At 58.0% G+C, this 19917-nt stretch overlaps 3 protein-coding genes across 11 annotated transcripts in view; 1 reads left to right on the top strand and 2 right to left on the bottom strand.

Moving 5' to 3' along the window:
* AFMID (arylformamidase) overlaps window positions 1-2209 on the bottom strand; it is a 29616-nt gene extending 27407 nt beyond the window's left edge. For 5 of the 7 annotated variants that reach the window (XM_072781777.1, XM_072781778.1, XM_072781783.1 and 2 more), the window contains exons 1-2: window positions 2071-2209; window positions 237-327 (exon numbers count right to left, since the gene is read on the bottom strand). In XM_072781777.1, coding sequence (XP_072637878.1) covers window positions 237-327; window positions 2071-2109 — 130 coding nt within the window. In that variant the 5' untranslated portion in view covers window positions 2110-2209. Of the gene's footprint in view, window positions 1-236; window positions 328-546; window positions 697-1406; window positions 1527-2070 lie in introns of those variants that run through there. The other 2 variants (XM_072781779.1, XM_072781782.1) reach the window with 2 other exon arrangements.
* Window positions 2210-2325: 116 nt separating this feature from the next.
* TK1 (thymidine kinase 1) lies at window positions 2326-13811 on the top strand. Of its 2 annotated transcripts, XM_072781788.1 has the most exons (7): window positions 2327-2480; window positions 2629-2660; window positions 3638-3748; window positions 6390-6483; window positions 12262-12351; window positions 12679-12798; window positions 12910-13811. In XM_072781788.1, exons 1-7 carry the CDS (start codon window positions 2415-2417, stop codon window positions 13123-13125), a joined length of 729 nt encoding a protein of 242 aa, XP_072637889.1. In that variant the 5' UTR covers window positions 2327-2414; the 3' UTR covers window positions 13126-13811. The 2 variants fall into 2 exon arrangements, with proteins under 2 accessions (XP_072637888.1, XP_072637889.1); XM_072781787.1 differs by having other exon boundaries at window positions 2326-2480; window positions 12679-13811.
* A 1661-nt stretch (window positions 13812-15472) lies between these two features.
* Window positions 15473-19603, bottom strand: SYNGR2 (synaptogyrin 2). 2 transcript variants are annotated; one of them, XM_072781789.1, is made up of 4 exons: window positions 19434-19603; window positions 17221-17458; window positions 16681-16820; window positions 15473-16593 (listed from the first exon to the last, which is right to left on the bottom strand). In XM_072781789.1, the coding sequence occupies exons 1-4, from the start codon at window positions 19530-19532 to the stop codon at window positions 16396-16398; spliced, it is 675 nt and encodes a 224-aa protein (XP_072637890.1). In that variant the 5' UTR covers window positions 19533-19603; the 3' UTR covers window positions 15473-16395. The 2 variants fall into 2 exon arrangements, with proteins under 2 accessions (XP_072637890.1, XP_072637891.1); XM_072781790.1 differs by lacking the exon at window positions 16681-16820 and having other exon boundaries at window positions 19434-19586.
* Window positions 19604-19917: the final 314 nt, after the last annotated feature.

The raw sequence follows: 19917 nt of genomic DNA, 5'->3' as shown, positions 1-19917 counted from the left end.
CCTGGGCATGGTTGGCCAAGCAGGAGAGGGGGCGGAACACGGTTTGTGGGATGTGTCCTGCCTCTGGCCATCCTGCAGCGAGGGCTGCTGGGTGCCTGGCCCCGAGCCCACGAGGCTTACGCAGTGCCTGGACTTTGGGAATCCCCCTGAGAGCCTGCTCCCGCCCCCGGGGCATTCTGAATCACTGCCACGTGCCAAAGTCCACCCATGACATCCATGGAGAGGGCCCCCAGTACCCTCGTCTCCTATGTGTGAGTAGGTCCTCAGGGCCTCTTCGGCTCCACGTCGGATGACCCATCTGCTGGGGCTGTACTGATCCTCCAGCTCCTACAGAACACAGACAGAAGGTTGTGTAAGACCTTTCTTCTCCACAGCATACCCCACCCCTCCAAACGTCTGGATGCTCCTCTCTGCCTTGAGAAGCCCCCTTCCCAATAGCTCAGGCTCTACAGATGCCCTCAGCGTCCTTCGAGCCCCTCCAAGCTCCAGCCTGATCACCCGCACCCCACTCTCCTCCCACACCAATTAATTAGGTACATCACATACATCGCAGGTGCTCCCAGAGTCGTGGTCTAGAGTGAGGCCATGCCTTAAACTAGTAGATAGCCTTAAAGGGGAGATGAAGTCCCATAAATGTGTCCTGGTTAAGCCACCGTGGGCACCAGTCCTAGTGCAGGAAGCCGGGAAGCTGGGGTGGTCACTGCAGAGAAAGTGACATGGAGCTGATCTTTTCTGAGAGTGCATGATTTTTTTTTTTTTAAGATTTTATTCATTTATTTTGAGAGAGAGAGAGAGAGAGAGACCACCGAGCAGGGGGAGGGGCAAAGGGAAAGGGAAAGAACTCCAGCAGATCCCCCACAGTCAGTGTGGAGTTGGACACGGGGCTGGAACCCATGATCCTGAGATCATGACCTAAGTTGAAATCAAGGGTCAGGCCTCAGGCGCCCATGAGAGGGCGGGATTCTGATTGCAGGAGTCACGGCAAAGAAACAAAGGTCAGGAGAGAGGAATCAAAGGTCAGTTTGGAAATGCTGGTGAGTCAGACCACCGAGACACAGAGGTGAGGTGGAAGGAGGGACTACGGGGAGAGGATCTCAGATGTCAGGCTAAGACACAGAATTAATGCAGAGAGTAGCAAGGAACCAGGTTTGGGAGAAAGAGCTCAAAGGCAAGGAGAAAGAGTGAAGCCTAAAATGGGAAATTTTAAGACGGGGTGGCTTCATGGAAGGGTCCTGGGCTCTGGTGTCAGATGGGTTGAATGCCATCCATGTTCTATCCCTTACAGGCTGTTTTACCCTGGGCAGCTTACTTATGCTCTCTGGGCCTCAGCCCCATCTACATAATGGGCATAATAGTAGCATCACAAGGTTGAAGGACATAAAGCATGTAAATGAAGTAAAACTAACCATTCAAATGTGGGTTATGGCCCCCTCCCGTTGAACGAGGTGCCTGACCAGCGTTCTTTAGATCCTGTACAATCTGTGCCTGCGGCACATAGCGGCACACGCTGTCACTGCTACCGTCATCTTCCCTGTCGTTATGTACAATAACAATAATGCAATGGGTTTCTGACACAGAGAGAACAGGGTTTTCTTGGGGGGGGGCGGGGGCAGAATGCATAACTTATCAGATTCTCACATGTATCCGTGACCGGAAAACAAATAAACCAACCCAAACCAACCCAAAATACAGCCTGAAATGCAGGGAAACTAGTTAGGAAATCATAGTTGAGTGATAACCCTAGTAAGTGCTTTGCCTGTCCTGCGGTGAACGCCGGCCTTTCCGAATCCTTCACCCCGGCACATCCTCCATCCACGTTGTGGGACCTCAGTGTCGGGACTGTGCCTCCTTTATGGATATTAGCACAGCCTGTTTTCTCTACCCTGAAGACCAGGCGCCCCGAAGCCTGCCTGTGGCCAGAAGCAAAGGAGATGCCGGCGCTAGGGCTTTGGGAGCGGCGCACAGGGGCCGCCGGCGCCCTGGGGGGCTGGGCTCTGGGTCTCTAAGCTCGCCTCCCCGAGGGGAACGGCCTCTAGGCCCCGCGCGCCCCGCTCGGCGCAACCCGCCTACCTCCTTGGACAGCCGCTTCCAGGGCGCCGGGCCCTCCATCCCGCCGCGGCCGGCCAGAGGGCGCGCCCCGGCCCTTTAGAGGCCCTTTAGAGGCGGCGGCCGGGGCGGGGCCGACCGTCCAGGTGACGCGAGCCCGCCGGGTCCCCGGGGCCGCCCACGAGGGGCGGGCCGCGCTCGAATCTCCCGCCAGTCCGCGGCCGCGCGCTGATTGGCTGCGGGGCGCCCGCGCCGGCTCCCGATTGGCCAGCGCGCCCGGGATAAAGGCGGGCGGCGGGGGCACCCGGGTCAGGCTGCTGGGCGGTGGCACCCGAGGGCTCCCGAGCGGCGGGCTTCGTGCAGGCGCCATGAGCTGCATCAACCTGCCCACCGTGCTGCCCGGCTCCCCCAGCAAGACCCGGGGGCAGATCCAGGTGCCGGCGCGGGGGTGGCACCCCGGCGGGCGCGGGTGGCGGGCCGGGGTCGCGACCCGGGTGCGGGTTGGGGTTGGGGTTGGGGTTGTGGCCCTGGCCTGCAGTCCGTGCGCAGCGGGCCCCGAAGTGACCTCTCCTTCTCTCCTAGGTGATTCTAGGACCCATGTTCTCAGGAAAAAGGTAAATAAGTAATGTCCTCGCGGGGACGGCCTTCTCCCCCCTCCCTTCCGGGGGCCCGTCCTCCTCCCCTGCTGCCCCTCTCAGTGCCCCCCTGCAGGACGACCCCTCCCCCGGACCGAGCACGCGTTCCCGCCCCATGCGGTCCTGCAGGAGGGCGCCTCTTCCCTGCCCGCGGGGTTCAGACCCTTCCATGGGGTCATGGCACCACGTCGCCCCCCTGCAGCAGGTTATGGCTGCTGAGGGTGTAGTCCTCCCTCCCCCCACCCTCCCACTAAATCTCTCTTGGAAAGGAGCAGCCAAGTCTTTTCGTTTCGTTTTGGTTTTTTTTTTTTCAATTTAAAATTTTAATTCTTCTAAAATGGTGTCCTCGGTGAGCTGGGTCCTGTGCACCCTGCAGCATCCACACTCCTCCTTCCCTTCCTAGTGTTTGTTTCCTTAAGTAGTTTACACACTAAGGAGTCAGGCCAGGATGCCTTTGCTCCCCTGATGTGACAGGACGGTGGCCTGACCCAGGCAGGGCTAGTCGGCCCCCTGAGTGACGCCCTCTGCCCTGGGGGGGGTCACTGCAGGGCAAACCTGGTGCCCACCACAGTCAGGCCAGGGTGGGCTCTGGGACCCAGAGGTAACTGCTTTTTTTTCTTGAACAACAACAACAAAAGACTGCGAAGTCAATGCAGACCATGTGAAGACCTCTGGGATGGGACTCTTTGGGGATGCAATCCAGACCCCTCTTCTCTGTCGGAGGCCTTTGACTCTACTCACCCCATCAGATCCCTGAGACATTTATTCTCCCACCCCCTCCCCAGACCACCTGACCTCTGTTCCTTGCCATCACCACCCTCTGTCCTCTCTGGTTTTTCTGTCCATTGGTGGGTCTCAGGCTGTAGACCCCCAGCAGGGGTGGGGGGGGAGCCCCACTTGTGCTAATGGGGACTTCCTTAACATCCTGGGTCTCACCTAGTGCTCTGCTCTTGCAGTACCGAGCTGATGAGAAGGGTCCGTCGCTTCCAGATTGCCCAGTACAAGTGCTTGGTGATCAAGTATGCCAAAGACACGCGGTACAGCAACAGCTTCTCCACGCATGACCGGTCAGTCCCTGTTCTCTCCTGTCCTGTCCCAGCACTTCTTCCGGAAACCTGGTGAAAATGCGCAAGGGCATAGGCCATACTGTCAGAGCGCTCTTCAGCAGGACTGGTTAGCCATGCCGGTGGGCGGCATGGAAACGTGCAACTCAGCAAACTCTCAAGGTCGCTTGGCAAGGGATCTTAGGACTTGGCCTCTCACAGAGTTCTGGCCCGGTGTTCTTCACAAAGGGAGATTTTGTTCCCCCTCTCGCTCCCTCAGAGTCCATTTGGCAATGTCTGGAGACATCTGTAGTCTTCACAGCTGGAGTAGGGGAGGGCATGCTATGGGCATCCAGTGGGGAGAGGCCAGGGATGCTCCTGAATTCTCAGTGCACAGGATGGCCCCCACAACAAATACTGACCCTGCCCCGATGGTCAATAGTGCCGAGCTTACATCTGTGCTGTTGCAAACTGGTTTTGTTTAGCGTGCATGTTGCTTTTCATTTAGCTTTTCAGTTGTTTTATCTTGGTTGACTCTGTTGTCTTGTGGCCTTCATGCTTCCCAGTTTTGTGTTTATCTGCCTGTGCCCTGCACACGTTTCAGTCTGCAACCTGAGGTCGGGAATGAGAGGTTGAGTTTAGTTTTACTCTTGCCTGTTCCTTGGCTGCAGATTTCTGAGCCTGAGATGTTACCTCTTTTGGACTTGTCCGCCCGAGCCGCCAGCGGCAGAGCCACGCTGTGCCACAGGGAGGGCTTGCAGCCTCAGGACTGCCCCGTGTGTGGCTTTGGGGTGGGAATGTGGGGTTTCTGAAGCCGGGCGGGTGGTGGGTGGATAGTGTCTAGGAATTGGAGTTAAAGCATCAGGATGTGAGTGACTGGTGCTTTCTGCCGTGCTGCCCTATGCAGGTCATTTAGGTCTTGCAGTTACTTCTTCCCTAAAACATGTGTCTGCTTCTGCTGCACTGGCCAGGGGCACATCCAGGGAGGGCAGTGCGAGCAGAGGAGGCCGCATTACGCAGTGATAAGTCAGATCAGGGGCATGTCTGAACTTGGCCGGAGCCGCACACATGCCCTCTCACTTGGGCCACAGAAGCTGAGACGGGCCATGGCTGTGACTCAGCCCTTGGCGGGAGTGACAGGGCTCCAGAGATGCTGCCCTTGCCCACTCTCTGGTTTTCTCTGGCTTGGGGTGGGAAAGGGGAATTTAAAATGCAGGAAATACCATCTCCTGCTCTTGCCAGATCTTGGAGTAGACTTATAGCAAGATAATAACTGAGCAGTGGTTGTATTTTATTTTTTCTAAATACAGCTACAGGCTGCTGAGCCTTTGGAAAGTACCAGCCCCCAGGGGTACCTGGATGGCTCAGTTGGTTAAACGTCTGCTTTTGGCTCAGATCGTGATCCCAGGGTCTTGGCATCGAGCCTCCATTTAGGGAGGAGACTGCTTCTCCTTCTCCCTCTGCTCCTCCTCCTGCTCTAGTGTGCACGTGCTCTCTATTTTATTTTATTTTTTAAAGATTTTATTTATTTATTCATGAGAGGCACAGAGAGAGAGAGGCAGAGACACAGGCAGAGGGAGAAGCAGGCCCCATGCAGGGAGCCCGACACGGGACTCGATCCCAGGTCTCCAGGATCACGCCCTGGGCCAAAGGCAGGCGCCAAACCAGTGAGCCACCCAGGGATCCCCTCTCTCTTTCAAATAAATAAATAAAATCTTTAAAAAGGGGCAGGGGAGTACAAGCCCCTCAGAAGGCTACTTAGAGCAGGAAAAATGAACACAGAAGAAAACAACATTGTAGAAAAACACAGAGACTATTTAAAAAGACGGGGGAAAAAAAATAAAAATCAATAAAAATAAAAAGACGGGGGAGAGAGAACAGCATCCCTGTTCAGAAAAGGCCCTGGGTGTGGGGGCGGGATGGGGTCCACCGTGCCACGTAATGCACTGGAACCTTCCCACACATGGCCTTTTGCTTTCAAGCTCTTGTGAATACGACTCTCCCTGTGGGGCGCGCAGGGCAGCACTATGACCTTGGATTTGAACCTTGGCTCTGCCAGTTAATAGCCCCACGAACCTGGAAGAATCCTCCGCTCGGCCACAGGAGCCCAACGGAGGGAATTCTCTGGCACTGCAGGCTGAAGTTCAGGCTTCTCTCTGCGGGGACACACGGAGCTCGGGGCCTGGTGCTAATGCTTTGCCCAGGACCACGTTGGACTTTCCCCGGGCAACTTTACCTTTGTGTGCCCCTTCCTCCATAAAAAGAAAGAAGTGAAAAATTATATCTCATGACCGCGTTGATAATAAAGACAACTAGAGTGCAGGCTGAGTTGTATTTACGTACTCTTTTTTCCCATTTTTAAGAGAAAGAAAGCGTTTCGCCTGCCCTGGCCCCCTGAACAGAAGCAGAGCTTTTGAGTCCCCGTTAAGCTTTTTTTTTTTTTTTTTCCCCATTAAGCTTTATATCACGCATTGCTCATCTCTGGTCCAGAGCATCAAGTGGCCTAACTTGGGTTGAATAACTGGTCTGAACATGGGTCTTTATTCTCCCCAGATGCCCTCTCACAGGCACTAACTTCAAGCTCGGGCCAAACGGTGCACGTGCTTTGCGGGGAGGGTGGGCCTGGGAGCCGGTCCCTGGCTCACTGCTGGCTTTCTCTCCCCAGGAACACCATGGAGGCACTGCCAGCCTGCCTGCTCCGGGACGTGGCCCAGGAGGCCCTGGGCGTGGCTGTCATAGGCATCGACGAAGGGCAGTTCGTAAGTTGGCTTGTCTGGCCTTCTGCCTACGGACTCCCGGTCTGTAGTTCACTTGCTTTAACCGGTGTCTGAATACCCTCTGGATTCCCCGTACTGCTTTTCATGTTTTAAGGGATTTATTTTACCTTTTTTAAAAAATATATATATACAATAAAAAGAGGGGTGGGGCGGGGCACCTGGGTGGCTTAATCAATTGAGCCTCTGACTCTTGATTTCATTGCAGGTCATGATCTTACGGTCGTGAGATGGAGCCTCCCATTGGGCTCCGTGCTGGGCATGAGGCCTGCTTAAGACTCTCTCTCCCTCCCCTCTCCCCTAAAAAAAAAAAATCTGTAATATATTATATATATATATTTATATTTACAATGAGGGGAAAAAATTAGGTTTCTTGGGGTGCCTGGCTGGCTCAGTCCATAGAGCATATGACTCTTGATCTCGGGGCCATGAGTTCAAGCCAGTTTCTCAACACTGGTGTGTAAGAATGTTTTGCTTGGCTCACTGTTGCTTCTGGCTTGTTCCTCTTCCAGCTGAAGTACATCCTTTAGTAATTCTTACAGCTAGGACGTGTTGGTGGGAAGCTTTCTGCGTCTTGGTAGGAAAATGTCTTTAATGTTCTCTACGGTAAGTAGAGGGCAAAGGGTACCTTGACTATGGTTTCTCCCCGTTGCTTTGGAAAAGCAGTAGCTCTTCCTGCAGCTGAGGAGAAGGCCGCCGTTGGTCTGTGGCTGCCGGCCTGAGCAGGTAACGAGTAACGGGTTTGCTCTCAGGAAAGTGTGTCCTGGGAGGTTCTATGCTTGGTGTCTGGTGTGCCTTTGACATGTGAGCACTCATGTCCCCATGCCTGGTGGGGAGAAGGATGCCACTATCACTCTGAATCTCTCTCCCCACCTCTGGCAGGTGTTCTGGGAACATCTCCCAGTGTGTGTGCTTTCAAAGCCTGCTTTTTATTTGGGATTTCCAGTTCTTTTTGTGTAAGTCCTGCTCTAATTCACATATCCTTGCTATTTACAGATGTACCATTTGTCTTTATTTATTCATGAGAGACACAGACTGAGAGAGAGAGAGAGGCAGAGACATAGGCAGAGGGAGAAGCAGGCCCCTCACACGGAGCCCGATGTGGGACTTGATCCCAGGACTCCAGGATCACAAACTGAGCCAAAGGCATCTGATGCTCAACCGCTGAGCCACCCAGGTGCCCCTGTACCGTTTGTTTTAACTGCTGCTGTTCCTTCCCTTGTCTTTCTGAAAATCGTGCGTGAAAGCCTTTCCTGGCTCACTCTTTTCCAAGTCAGTGATGGGGAGGCTTGCTGTTGGCTTCTCAGGTTGCCCTGGAAGGGCGCATTAAGAGAACGGAATTGAGAAAGCGTTAGGGGTCCCTGGTGCGGGGTGGCATACCTAGAGGTTGCATGTGTGGCCTCTACTGACCTTCTGCCACTGGAATTTGGGCACCTGGTCCCCCACCTTTTTTTTTTTTAAGAATGTATTTATTTATTTATTTGAGGGAAAGGAAGGGGGGGGAGAGGGAGAAGCAGGCTCCCCACTGAGTAGGGAGCCCGACACAGGGCTGGATGCCAGGACCCTGAGATATCATGACATCAGCTGAAGACAGACACTTAACCCCGTGAGCCACCCAGGGTCCCTGTGCCCTGAAATTCTTTTGTGTGTGTGTTTGGTGAGTGGTTAGTGATTGCTGCAGGGAGAATCCATCTTGGGAACCGGGGGCATCTATCCCACTGAGGGGCTGGAGAGGGCTTGGTTATTAGGACTAGGGCTTGTAGGGGTCATTCTGGACAGGGTTTTAGGAGGTTAGCTTAGTTCTCAATTCAACGCCCTCAGGAAGGAGGGTGATCCCGACCGGGATCCTAAACCTTCTTGCTAGGGAGGGAGAACCATGAGGCTGAAGTGGAGTCGATAAAGCAGCAGCAGTCACTCCTGTTGGCCAGGACAGGGGAATGTTTGGTCCCTTGTAGCTTATTGAGTGTTGACGTCTGTCTCCGCTCAGACAGGACTATGGAGGGTCTTGTTTTTGTCTTGACACATTGCAGTCATAGAGTGGCCTTGCCTCATGCTCGTGCTCCATGAAATTATTTATGTTCCACGTGATAACTCCAGGGCCCAGTTGTGAGGGCCAGGCCAGCTCCTGCTGCTGGGCTGCTGTTCTCTTTTTACAACCCAGAACAACAAACAAAGCCCCATTACACGTTGGTTCTACATCTGTCTAGTTTTTATAGGTGTGCATTTTTATTTAATTAATTAATTAATTAAAATATTTTATTTATTCATGAGAGACACAGAGAAAGAGGCAGAGACACAGGCAGAGGGAGAAGCAGGCTCCATGCAGGGAGCCCGACGTGGGACTCGATCCCGGGACTCCAGGATCACACCATGAGCCCAAGGCAGGCGCTAAACCGCTGAGCCACCCAGGGATCCCCTGAGCCCCCCAGGGATCCCCAGCGTGCATTTTTAAATAGAGGGGCCTCCTATCACACTGTGGGCCGTTTACCCGTATCAGCAAGTGTACCCATCCTTATGAGTGTTTACAAATGTACTACCTCACTTATGCCAGCCCCCTGGCATGTGCATTTGAAGTCTGTGATGGGCATCTTGGGCTGCTGGCTGTTGTATTGGGATTTATCTGCTAAGTGGAATTGCTGGTCAAGGGGCCAATTCCATTCATTCATTCATTCATTCATCCATGCTTTTTCTGGGCTTGTGCCCCACACCAGCTGTGTTCTCAGGGTTGGGGATTCAGCCAGAGTCTCCACCCCTGAGCCTACCTTCTAGTCCAGGGAGAGAATGATGTCCTAGGTCAGGTGGAGACAACTGGCCTGAAAGGCAATGCCAGGGGGACAGAGCTAAGGTGGGGTGGCTAGGAAGGGGCCTGCGAGAGAGCCAGGGAGTGAGCTGTTGGCCGGCTGTGTCTGCGGTAGGAGGGAGGTGGGTGGGCTCTGGGCAGGCTGAGTGGAGAGTGAACAGCAGGCGCAGAGGACAGGGCGGTGGGACCGCTGAGCCTTTGCAGAGATTCCCTAGGAGAGAGGTGTAAAGGGCAAATGGCAGAGGGTGCGTGTTTGTGCACACCCGTGCCCGCGCACCCTGTTCTACTGCATTTCTCTGCTACAGAGAAATTACTGCTACTGCTACTTGACATCTGTTTCCATGTTTATTGGCTATTTATATTTCTTTATCTTTTAAATTGCCTTGTAAGGGCTTTCACTCCTTTTTCTCTTGGTTTATCTTTCTTCCAGTGCACTTGATGGCTGGTGTCACTTTGTCATGTGCTGTGATATCCTCCCTATTGGCCTTTGAATTCTGTCTGTGGCATTTCATGTAGCGTTTCACCATCCACAGCTGAATATTTTACTTTGTCCGTCCTTTATTACTGTCCTTTGTGGCCTTTGCCCCTGTGAGGCCAGCATGCCTGCCAGGGAGTGAGGCCCCAGCGGGGGCAGAGCCAGGGGTCACTTGGCCGCACGTCACAAGCCAGCCAGCTCTTGGCAGAAAGATGACGGAGGTGCAAATCCACTCGGAGGCTTCCTAATCTCTACTCTGGGCTCTGTCCCCTCCATCAAAACTCCTTTAGGAAGCGAGCTTGCTGCCGGTCACCCGGAGGTGTGGCATGGGCAGCTGGACACGAGTGGGCACACTTGCCACCAGCTGAGAACCCTCTGCTGGTACTTTCCTACATGGATCCCATGTTGTAACTGTGTCTGCCAGGAAAACCCAAAGTTTGTAAAGTGCTTAGAAGTTCTATTATGTTTTTTATTTATTTAGTTTAAACATTTCGTTAACTTATTTGAGAGGGAGTGAGAGAGATCACAGAGGGCGAGGGAGAAGCAAACTCGCCACTGAGCAAGGAGCCCAACGCGGGACTCGATCCCAGGACCCCGGGATCATGACCTGAGCTGAAAGCAGACGCTTAACCTACTGAGCCACCCAGGCACCTTACTTATTTTTTAAGAGTTTTTATTTATTTAAGTAATCTCTTTACCCAACGTGGCGCTCAAACTCACACCCTGAGATCAAGAGTGGCGCTCTTCTGACTGAGCCAGCTGGGCACCCTGAGGTTCTAGTTTACTTTATATTCTTTTAAAGATTGTATTTACTTGAGAGAGTGGGAGGGAGTGGGGGGAGGGGCAGAGGAGAGGGGAAGCCAACTCCCTGCTGAGCATTTCCCCACCCAGAGATCATGACCTGAGCCAAAACTGAGAGTTGGAGTTTAACAGACCGCACTCCCCAGAGGCCCCGCTGAAGTTTTATTTTAAGTGTAACCTGTATTACTTGCCTAGGGCTGCTGTAACAAGTGGCACCAAGCAGACAGCTTACACAGCAGCAACTGATTCTCTCCCAATTCTCGAGGCTGGAAGCCCAAAGTCAGGGTGTGGACAGCAGGCTCGTTTCCTTGTGAGGGCTGGGATGGGAATAGTCCAGGCCTCTGCCCTTGGCTTGTAGATGGCCATCTTCCCTCTGTGTCTCTGTCCAAGTGCCCCTTTCTCGTAAGGACAGCAGTCCTATTGAATTGGGGCTCACCTTGCTGACCTTACTTTAATTGGGTGGCATTTGCAAAGACCCTTCCTCCGAATGAGGTCAGATGCTGAGGTATTGGGGGTGAAGGTTTCAATGTGAATTTGGAGGGCGGGAGGGGACACAGGTCAACCCATAATATAACATAAAAACTAACAGCAATAAAAATAAATGCCAGTAACGTGCTTCCCAGCGAGTGTTGTGAAGTGTTGCCGGCCATCTGCACAGAGCTCTCCTTATCTTTGAGACCTTGGGAACGCCTGCTGGGGACTGTTTCCCAGGGAGGTGGCATGTGAACAGGAGACGAAGTGAGATCTTTGAATGTCGGCATCATTTGCATGTGGGACCATGCTAGCATGGGGGGTGGGGCGGGGGGGGTGCTTCTGTAGCTTGGGTCTGGCCAGCCCTACAGAGAGTAGTAGGAGTTGGCTTCGTCTGAATCCTACTCAAATCACTCTTGGTTTTCCTAGCCACCTTCACGGTCCTTGTCTTTGCTAACTGTCCAGGTCTCTGTAACCTCACACCCCAGTAAGTGGGCCAGGTCGGGCCTGAACAGCGTGGGGAGAGGCCCACTGCCCCAAGACAAGAACGTGCCCGTTCACACAACCCAAAGAGCAATCCAGATAGACACAGTCCACTGGAGGCAGTATGCTTGCACAGTGAAAACCCAAAGGATCTGCACAAGTAGCAGCCTCACCCTGGCCCCTCAGGATGACAGCTGGTTTACCAAGTAAACACAGGGCCTGCTGTGTAAATAGCTGGCGGAAACTTGACCCCTCTCAGGCATCAAGTAACTTATCTGTTCACTATTTGAGGGCCCGGGATCTGTGAGCAATACCAGGAGCCTTCCTTGCCATTTCTTCAGCTCAGAAACATGAAGTCATGGCCAAGGTCACATATGGGTCCAACCAGAGCAGGGTTTAAGGCAGGCAGCCCTCTAGCCTGAGCCTTTGGCCACCACGGTATTAGACTGCCTCCAGCTGGCCTGCATCACCTAGGGACAGGTCCCATGTGCTGGGGCCTGGAGCGTACCAGTTCTGTCATGGAGAGCTGGTGGATGGTCAGGCAACGGGGCCGGTTGTAGGTGTGTGTGGCTGTGTGGAGTGAGGGTGAGCACAGAGACACTTATCTCCTGATCTGGGGTGCTGGCTGGGGGCTGGGGTCGCCCTGTTCTCATGCTCCACACTGGTGGGTGACAGTGTCCCTCTGTGGCCCCCGGAAGCTGCTGAAGCTTGCTGCCATCCCGCCCCCTTCCAGTTCCCAGACATTGTGGAGTTCAGTGAGACTATGGCCAACGCCGGGAAGACTGTGATCGTGGCCGCATTGGATGGGACCTTCCAGAGGAAGGTGAGGGGTCTGAGCTGGGCCTTGGGAAGGGATCGGGAGGGAGGGGGCGAGGGGTGGGGCAGGAACAGGGCCTCCTCTCTCAGCGCAGTGCTCCCTGGATGACCAGGGCTTGGTCCTTGGGCACACGTTCAGCCGGGGGTGCCTTAGCCTGGGCACTCAGATGAGTCCATCCCAGACTGGATGCTGTCTGCTACAGGGGATGGCACTCTGGGGAAAGCAAGCCGAGCCAAGGTTTCCGTGCCTCCCTGCTCTGAGTCCAAGGATTTCAAGGAAAACCCACCTGGTCAGGTAGATGTGCTCACCTGCTGTCTTCCCCGGGGAGTGCAGGCATTCGGGACCATCCTGAACCTGGTGCCGCTGGCCGAGAGCGTCGTGAAGCTGACAGCCGTGTGCATGGAGTGTTTCCGCGAGGCCGCCTACACCAAGCGACTCGGCTCGGAGAAGGAGGTAGCCTCCCCTGCCTGCCCCTGCCTGCTGGGGGGAGGGGGAGTCGGGGGGCGCTGTGCCGCCGCTCCCCCCACCCCTGCTCAGTGCAGGCCCTTTCTGTCCCGGGGCCAGGTTGAGGTGATCGGAGGAGCAGACAAATACCACTCCGTGTGCCGCCTCTGCTACTTCAAGAAGGCGTCGGGCCCGCCCATGGGGCTGGACAGCAGGGAGAACAAGGAGAACGTGCTGGTGCTGGTGCCCGGAAAGCCCGGGGAGGGCAAGGAGGCCACGGGAGTCCGCAAGCTCTTTGCTCCCCAGCACGTCCTGCAGTGCAGCCCCGCCAACTGAGGCGGCCCCTGCTGGATGCCCCTGCCCCTGCCCCTGCCCCTGCCCCTGCCCCTGCCCCTGCCCCTGCCCCTGCCCCTGCCCCTGCCGGGTGCAGCCCTCCCAGAGACACAGGGGGAGGAGCGGGGATGGAGAGGAAGGGGGGGGACTTTGTGAGTCCCGGCGCGAGTCCGGGTGGCGGCGGCCCCGGTTCCCCTTCTCTGTTCCTTTCCCGGCTGCCGGTCTGCTCTTGAGCTCAGGGTCTGGCCGCAGACGGGGGCCCCCCCGCCCTCCTGGGGGGTGCGGGGCACAACCACACACTTAACAACGTGGCGGGGCTGCCGTGGCTTCTTCCCCTTTGTGGCCTTGGCTGTTGAGTTTCTGTTCCCACTGGGAAGTCCGGGCGCCAGCACTTCCAGCTCCACACCAGGCTCGTCCCACGCCAAGGCTTCTGTCCCCGCCGGCGGGGACCACTCCTGGCCCCCAGGGTGGCCCGACTTTGTGCCCTCCGGCTGCCCCCAGGGCCCTGCCTACACTCTGATCACCTCCAGAGTTACAGCTTCTCTCTCTCACCTGGGAGACACCCTGCTGGGGCTCAGGTCCCCGGGCTTACCTTTAAAATGGGGGAGGGGGTTAGGGGCAGAGGTGGCTTGCCCCAGGGTCTGTGATCCTGTTGTAGTTTGTGAATTAATAACTAATATTAAAACTTACTGATTGGCTAAGGTTTTATTTGTGGGGGACGCCTGGGTGGCTCAGCAGCTGAGCGTCTGCCTTCAGCCCAGGGCATGACCCCGGGGTCCTGGGATCAAGTCCTACATCCGGAGTGTCTGTCTCTCATGAATAAATACATAAAGTCTTTTTTTTTTTTTTTAAGATTTTATGTATTTATTCATGAGAGACAAAGACACAGGCAGAGGGAGAAACAGGCTCCACACAGGGAGCCTGACATGGGACTTGATCCTGGGTCTCCAGGATCACGCCCTGGGCTGAAGGTAGCACTAAACCGCTGAGCCACCTACCTGGGCTGCCCTAAAATCTTAAAAAAAAAAAAAAAAAAGATTTTTAAGAGCACAAGCTGGAGGATGGACAGAGGCAGAGGGAGAAAAAGCAGCAGGTTTCCCACTGAGCAGAGAGCCCGATCCCAGGCAGAAGTCAGACACTTAACCTAGCCACCCAGGTGCCCCAAAAGCACATGTCATTAACAGCCTGGGATGCCCCAGGTCTCCCTGTAGACAGCTCTGATGTGACACGGTGGGGATTTCCTTCCAGATCTTTTTCTAGTACTACTAGTCTCTTAGCCACAACAGTTTAACTGAGAAGCGACCACGAAGCGCATCCTAGGAAGAATGTTTGCTTGCTCTTCTGTCTGGATGAGTTTCAGGACAAGATGGGTGGACGGAGGAGCCTGGGACCCAGGACAAAGACAAGGCTGTGGTCAGGGCTGCCAGCTGGGGTGTGGGGTCAGGTTTTGTTTGTGAAACAGACACTCGATAGCTCGAGAGCCCAGAAGACTAGCTCAGCTGTACCTTGTAAAGTGGGCTGTCAGCGGCTTGCATAGAAGCAAGAACCCGCTGGGGTGGGCAAGCCCCTCTGTCCCCACCCTGGTGCAGATGGGATTGAGGTTCTGGGGTCAGTCACCCTGGCTTGCCTCTCCCTTTTGTTCTACTCTAGCTTGCTGGTGACTGGTCCTGAGTCACACTGAGGTGTTCACAGAACCATATTCGTTGGTTCTCAGGATTTTCTTTTTTTTTTTTTTTTCATGGAACTCACTCACGTAGAGTGGAGCAAACTTTATTATTTTTTTTTATTGGTTCTCAGGATTTTCAAACAGGCCCACTTTTGACAGTTCTTGTTGTCACTGCTCCAAAAGGGAATTGAGGGGTTTCAGGGGCCCTGACCTCTCCTGTCAGGGATAGGCTCGCTCCCTTGGGGCCGGCCATCCCAGGACAGGCTCCAGAGGTGCCAGCCTCTGTCTGCAGGAAGGGAGGACCAGCCCTTGCCGGGGTACTGCTCACTTGGCTAGAAGGGGTTGGGAAGCAAAGGGTTACCAGGGGAGGGGCAGCCAGTGGGTCAGCTCCCAGGTGCCCCCACCCCAACTCCAGCAAGGGCACAGCAGGGCCTTGGCAAGGCAGTCCAGAAGAACTGTCTTGTTTACAGGCTGAGTACAGCTGCTATTTTAAGATGCCGTTGGACGGCAGTGTGAGGAATGAGACCCCAGATGAGGGAGTGTGCGCACACGCATGCGCTAGAGCTGCAAACTGCTGCTCACTGTTCAAAATGCAAGTTCATAAAGCACACCCTCCCAGGGTGTACCCCAGAGTGGGACGTCTCTTCCACCCCCAGGCTGAGGCCCAACTAAAGACAAGGGAGATTATGAACAAGAAAAACATTTATTCTGTCTTGGAAGCAGTCTACTAGAACCACGGATCTGTGCATCTTCCCCCGGAGCCTTTATAATACATTCAGGACAGCCCGGGGCTGTGGGCGCACCCCACACCTGACAGTGGCCGAATATTTACATAAAGCTGGGTGTTTCCTCCGGTCAGGCAAAGCCCTTCCCTGTTGCCAAGGGGTGGGAACGAGGAGAAGGGAGTGCAGCCCCGTGTCCCCCCACCCCCACCCCGCGGCGGGTGTCCGCCCAGCGCCCAGCCCCGAGGCTGTCAGGCCACCCGCCCGGAAGCCCTGGCAGAGCAGGGACCCTCGATCCGAGAGCGAGCAGACGTGACAGCAGCAAGCACAGGGCTGCCAGCTTCTGGCGCACGCAGGGGCTGCGGGCACCACGGCGCCGGGAGGTGGGAACCAAACCTGAGTGAGCGGGAGAGGGCGCCCGGGCCCAGCACCAGCAGGCGAGCCCAGGGAAGGCTCCAAGGCTCATCTTTGGCACAGAAGCCCAAGTAACTGCGGCCACCACAGTCTGGACCTGGGCCCGGCTCCCTTGGGCTGGGGAGAAGCTAAGGCACTTGTCAAAACAGCAGGTCGGGCACTTCTAGCTACTTCGGGTAGCGTTGGGTTGGGGATTATTAAAAGCAATGACAAAACACATCTGGCTAAAAACCTTTTCTAAAAAATGCCCTTGAGGAGTGGTGGCTGAAGCCCGGCGGGCGGAGGCTGAAGCCAGCCGGGCCGGGAGGCTGGGGCTCCAGGCTGCGCGGCGGCTCCTCGGACAGGCACCCCAGGCACCCGACAGGGTGAGGGGCCACAGCCCCGGGAGGCGAGGCAAGGCTCGTGGGAGGAGTCCAGGAGGGAGAGGCCCCCGACACCCTCTCTGCCTCCCTTACCATCCCCAGCTGCAGCTCAGTACACAGGGGGCGGCTGGTAGCCCTCAGTGGTCTCGGCATTCTGGGTGAAGGGCGGCTGTTGGTAGTTGTCTACAGACGCACCGGGGTAGGAGGCATAGGCCGTGCTGGGGTCAGGAGTGGGGTCTACGTAGTTCTGGATGAAGTCGTCCACTCCCGCCTTGTAGCGCTGGTAGGCCAGGGAGGCCAGCGCACCCTGCGGGGAGCCCCGAGTTTTGGGTTCCTCAGCCTCCACCACCCTTCTCCAAAGACACTGCAACCCTGCCCGCCCCGGCCCACCTACCCAGGAGAAGATGGAGAAGAAGCTGAAGGTGATGGCCGCCCGGGCCGAGTCGGCCCCCACGAACACGTCTTCCACCTTGGTGGCCGCCCACTGGTTGGTAAGGAAGCAGAAACCAACAAACCACAGGAAGGTCCAGAGAGCTGGGAAGAAGGCCGGAAGGCAAGGTCAGCTCCGTGGAGGGGGCAGGGGCTGTTCGGGGACCCAGGAGAGGCCCCCTGTGGTGGTGGGGGGAGCGGGGTGGCCCTTGGCCAGGATCTCCCAGAAGCCTCCAGGAATATAAAGGGCACCGATGCAGAAAGCCAGGGTGGGGACTGGGGTGCCTGGCTCCAAAGCCCGGTGACCACCACTCAATGCCGGTGGGCTTCGGCAGAGATCCCCGCCAGCAAGCCGGTCTGCTCACGTGGGGCCGGGGGCCCCCGCTGCTCCTGGGCCTTCCGGAGGTTGCCGAGGCCCTGCCATCCAAGAGCCCCAGGGCTTTGGGGAACACCGCCTGCTCCTCTTCGCTTCCCAAAGTCGAATGGGGGCGCTGCTAGCAGATACCTGAGAAGAGCAGGTCGCTGACGACCAGGTATTTGCGGTCTGTGGCGTTGCTGATCTGGGGGAAGTAGGCGTCAACCACTAGGAAGGCGGCAGAGCCCAGGAAGGCTAGCACCCCGATGGCACTTCCATAGCCACACGCGTCCTCGTTGTGGTTGAAAATGCAGTATTTCTGAATGGAGTGGTGGGTGTTGGTGTAGCCCTCGCCGAAAATGCAGGAGAACACAATCAGAGCAAAGACCTGAGGGAACAGGGCAGGGAGGGGCTGAGTGGCCGCCAGACAGACCCCACAGGGGCACACATGACAGGGGCCCTGGGCCCCCCCACTGGTGCTGCTCCCCTCTGGGAGGTCAGGCACCACGGCCCCTTCTGAGCTTGCGGAGTAGCGGACAGGCACGTTGCTTCCTGGTGCCCAGTCCCCACTTCTCCTTACCCCCTTCCCCCGGGCCACCTGCAGATACCAGCACAGCCGCCACCCCCTAGCCAGGGATTCCTGGACGCTGGGCCAGTGGAGGGGAAGGCGGGGGATGGACGGACGGACGGGGATCTCCTGAGAGGGGACTACCCCGCCGCCGCTGCCTGCTGGGAGGGGTCATCGTGCTTCAGTAGGAGATGACACAAAGTCACAGAAGCCCAGGCTCGGAGCTTCACCCCCAGATCACCTTCTGCCTGAGTCACCTCCGTGGCGTCCAACCTCTGCCTGAACACCTCCGGCGATGGAGGGCTCCCCCCACCTCTTGGGAAAGCCATGCCAGCCGGTGCTGAGCTGAAGCCCGTGCCCCCTCCAGCTCCTTCCTGCCCCAGCGTGGCCTCCCCAGCTTGGCCAGCTCTCCTCCTACAAGGACTACTGGTCTCTTTGGTATCCAGACTCCCCCTCTGAGGGAAGCCCAGCCTGCTTCCTGCCCACAGGTGAGTCCTGTCTGCACGGGGCCTGTCTGGGCCTCAGCTGCCCAGAACCCAGGCTAATCTGATTGGCAGGCCTGTGGACACAGTTCTGCACCCAGAACCCTGGAGGTCCTAGTTGGGCCTGCCAGCTCTGGGAGGGGCTCTGGGCCCTCGGGAACAGCCTCAGGTCACAAGCTCACCTCCTCCCTAAACTTCAAGGCCACCACCGATCCCTGCCCCAGGCCAGCAGATGCAGGACGGTGTGCACACCTGGCTCTCACTGACAGGGGCCCAGGCCTGTCCCCTGCCCTGCCCTGAGGAGGGCCTGTCAATAGGCTCTGGAGCTGGCAGTCACAAGCCCCACCCCCAGCTGGACATGAAGCCGGAACTCCGGGATGCTGGCAGCAGTGTGCCAGGCCCCACTCCTGGCACAGCCGGCCCGACACATGGGCGTCTGCCCCTTGGAACAGACCCCAGGGTCAGGCAGGCAGGGGGCCTGGGTGCCACCAGGGCACCTCGTTAGGCTCCAGGCCCAGGAGGGCATGGGTGGGCCCTTGAGTCCCAGCCCTCCGCCTGCCCACTCTGAGACCTTGCCCGGCTCTAGGCGCTGTTGGTTGCTCAAGAGCCTGCGGCCCCCCTGAGCCCCGTCACCCCCTAACCTGGGGCCGGGGCCTCCCCTACTTGCGGTCCCCGACCTTGCGTGGGGAAGCGGGGCCGGGGCCTGCTCCGGAGCGGAAGGGAGAGCCTGTTTCGGGGCGCCCGACCGCCCGGGGCCCCACGTGGCTTGGGAAAGCCCCTTCCCGGCGAATTCCCCGAGCCCGAGTCCCAGGACGCCGCCACCTGTCCTGGAGCTGCCCCAAGCCCCTCCCACCGCCAGCGGGGCCACAGGCCTGCTCCCCGCGGCGCCTCGGGGCCGTCCCGCGCCCGGGCCCGGCCGGTGGGGGCAGCGGGGACCGGGGCCGCGCGGGAGGAGCTGGGGCCCGGGGGCGCGGAGGGGATGGAGGGGATGGGGGGGCGCGGGGGGGGATGGAGGGGGATGGAGGGGGATGGGGGGCGCGGGGGGGATGGAGGGGATGGGGGGCGCGGGGGGGATGGAGGGCGGGGGGCGGAGGGGGACGGAGGGGGATGGGGGGGCGCGGAGGGGGCGGCGCGGGGCCCGGGCCCGCTCCCGCTCGCCGTCCGCACGCGCAGCCCCCGCCCGCCCGCCCGCCCGCCCGGCCCGGCCCGGCCGCCGCCACCTGTCGCGCTCCCGGCTCGCGGCCCCCCCGCCCCCGCCCCCGCCCCGCCCGGCGGCCCCGTCCGCCCCCCGCCCCGCGGCCCCGCCGGCTCACCAGGCACACGACGCGCGTCACCACCTGCGGCTGCGTCAGGAAGCGCCGCAGGTCGAAGGAGCCGCCGGCCTTGGCCGCCCCGTAGGCCCCGCTCTCCATGTCGCCGTCGCCGCCGCCGCCGCGGACTGCGGAGGAACCCGGCCGCCGCCCGGCCCCGCCCCGCCCCGCCCCGCCCCGCCGGCCCCGCCCCGCCCCGCCCCCGGGGGCGTGGCCAGCGCGGCCCCAGGGACCGAGGGCAAAGTGCTGCCCGCCGCCAGCGCCGCAGGGAGGCCGAGACGCCCCGACGGCGGGCCCGCGCCCTGGCAGGTGGCAGGTGGCAGGTGGCAGGTGGCAGCGCTGCAGCCCCCCTCGCGGTCGGTCGGGGCCGCGTCCCCCTCCTCCCAGAGCCGAGCCAGGGAGTCCTCAGGAAGAGAGGCGCGCGCGGAGGGCCCGCCCCTCTCCCCCACCCACACTTTGCCCCGCCGTCCCTCCTCCTCTCCGGGAA

This window comes from Canis lupus, chromosome 16, assembly GCF_048164855.1.
Source record: "Canis lupus baileyi chromosome 16, mCanLup2.hap1, whole genome shotgun sequence".
NCBI lineage: Eukaryota > Metazoa > Chordata > Mammalia > Carnivora > Canidae > Canis > Canis lupus.
Note: the sequence above shows the minus strand (reverse complement) of the source record. Positions and strands in the feature narration are given on the sequence as shown.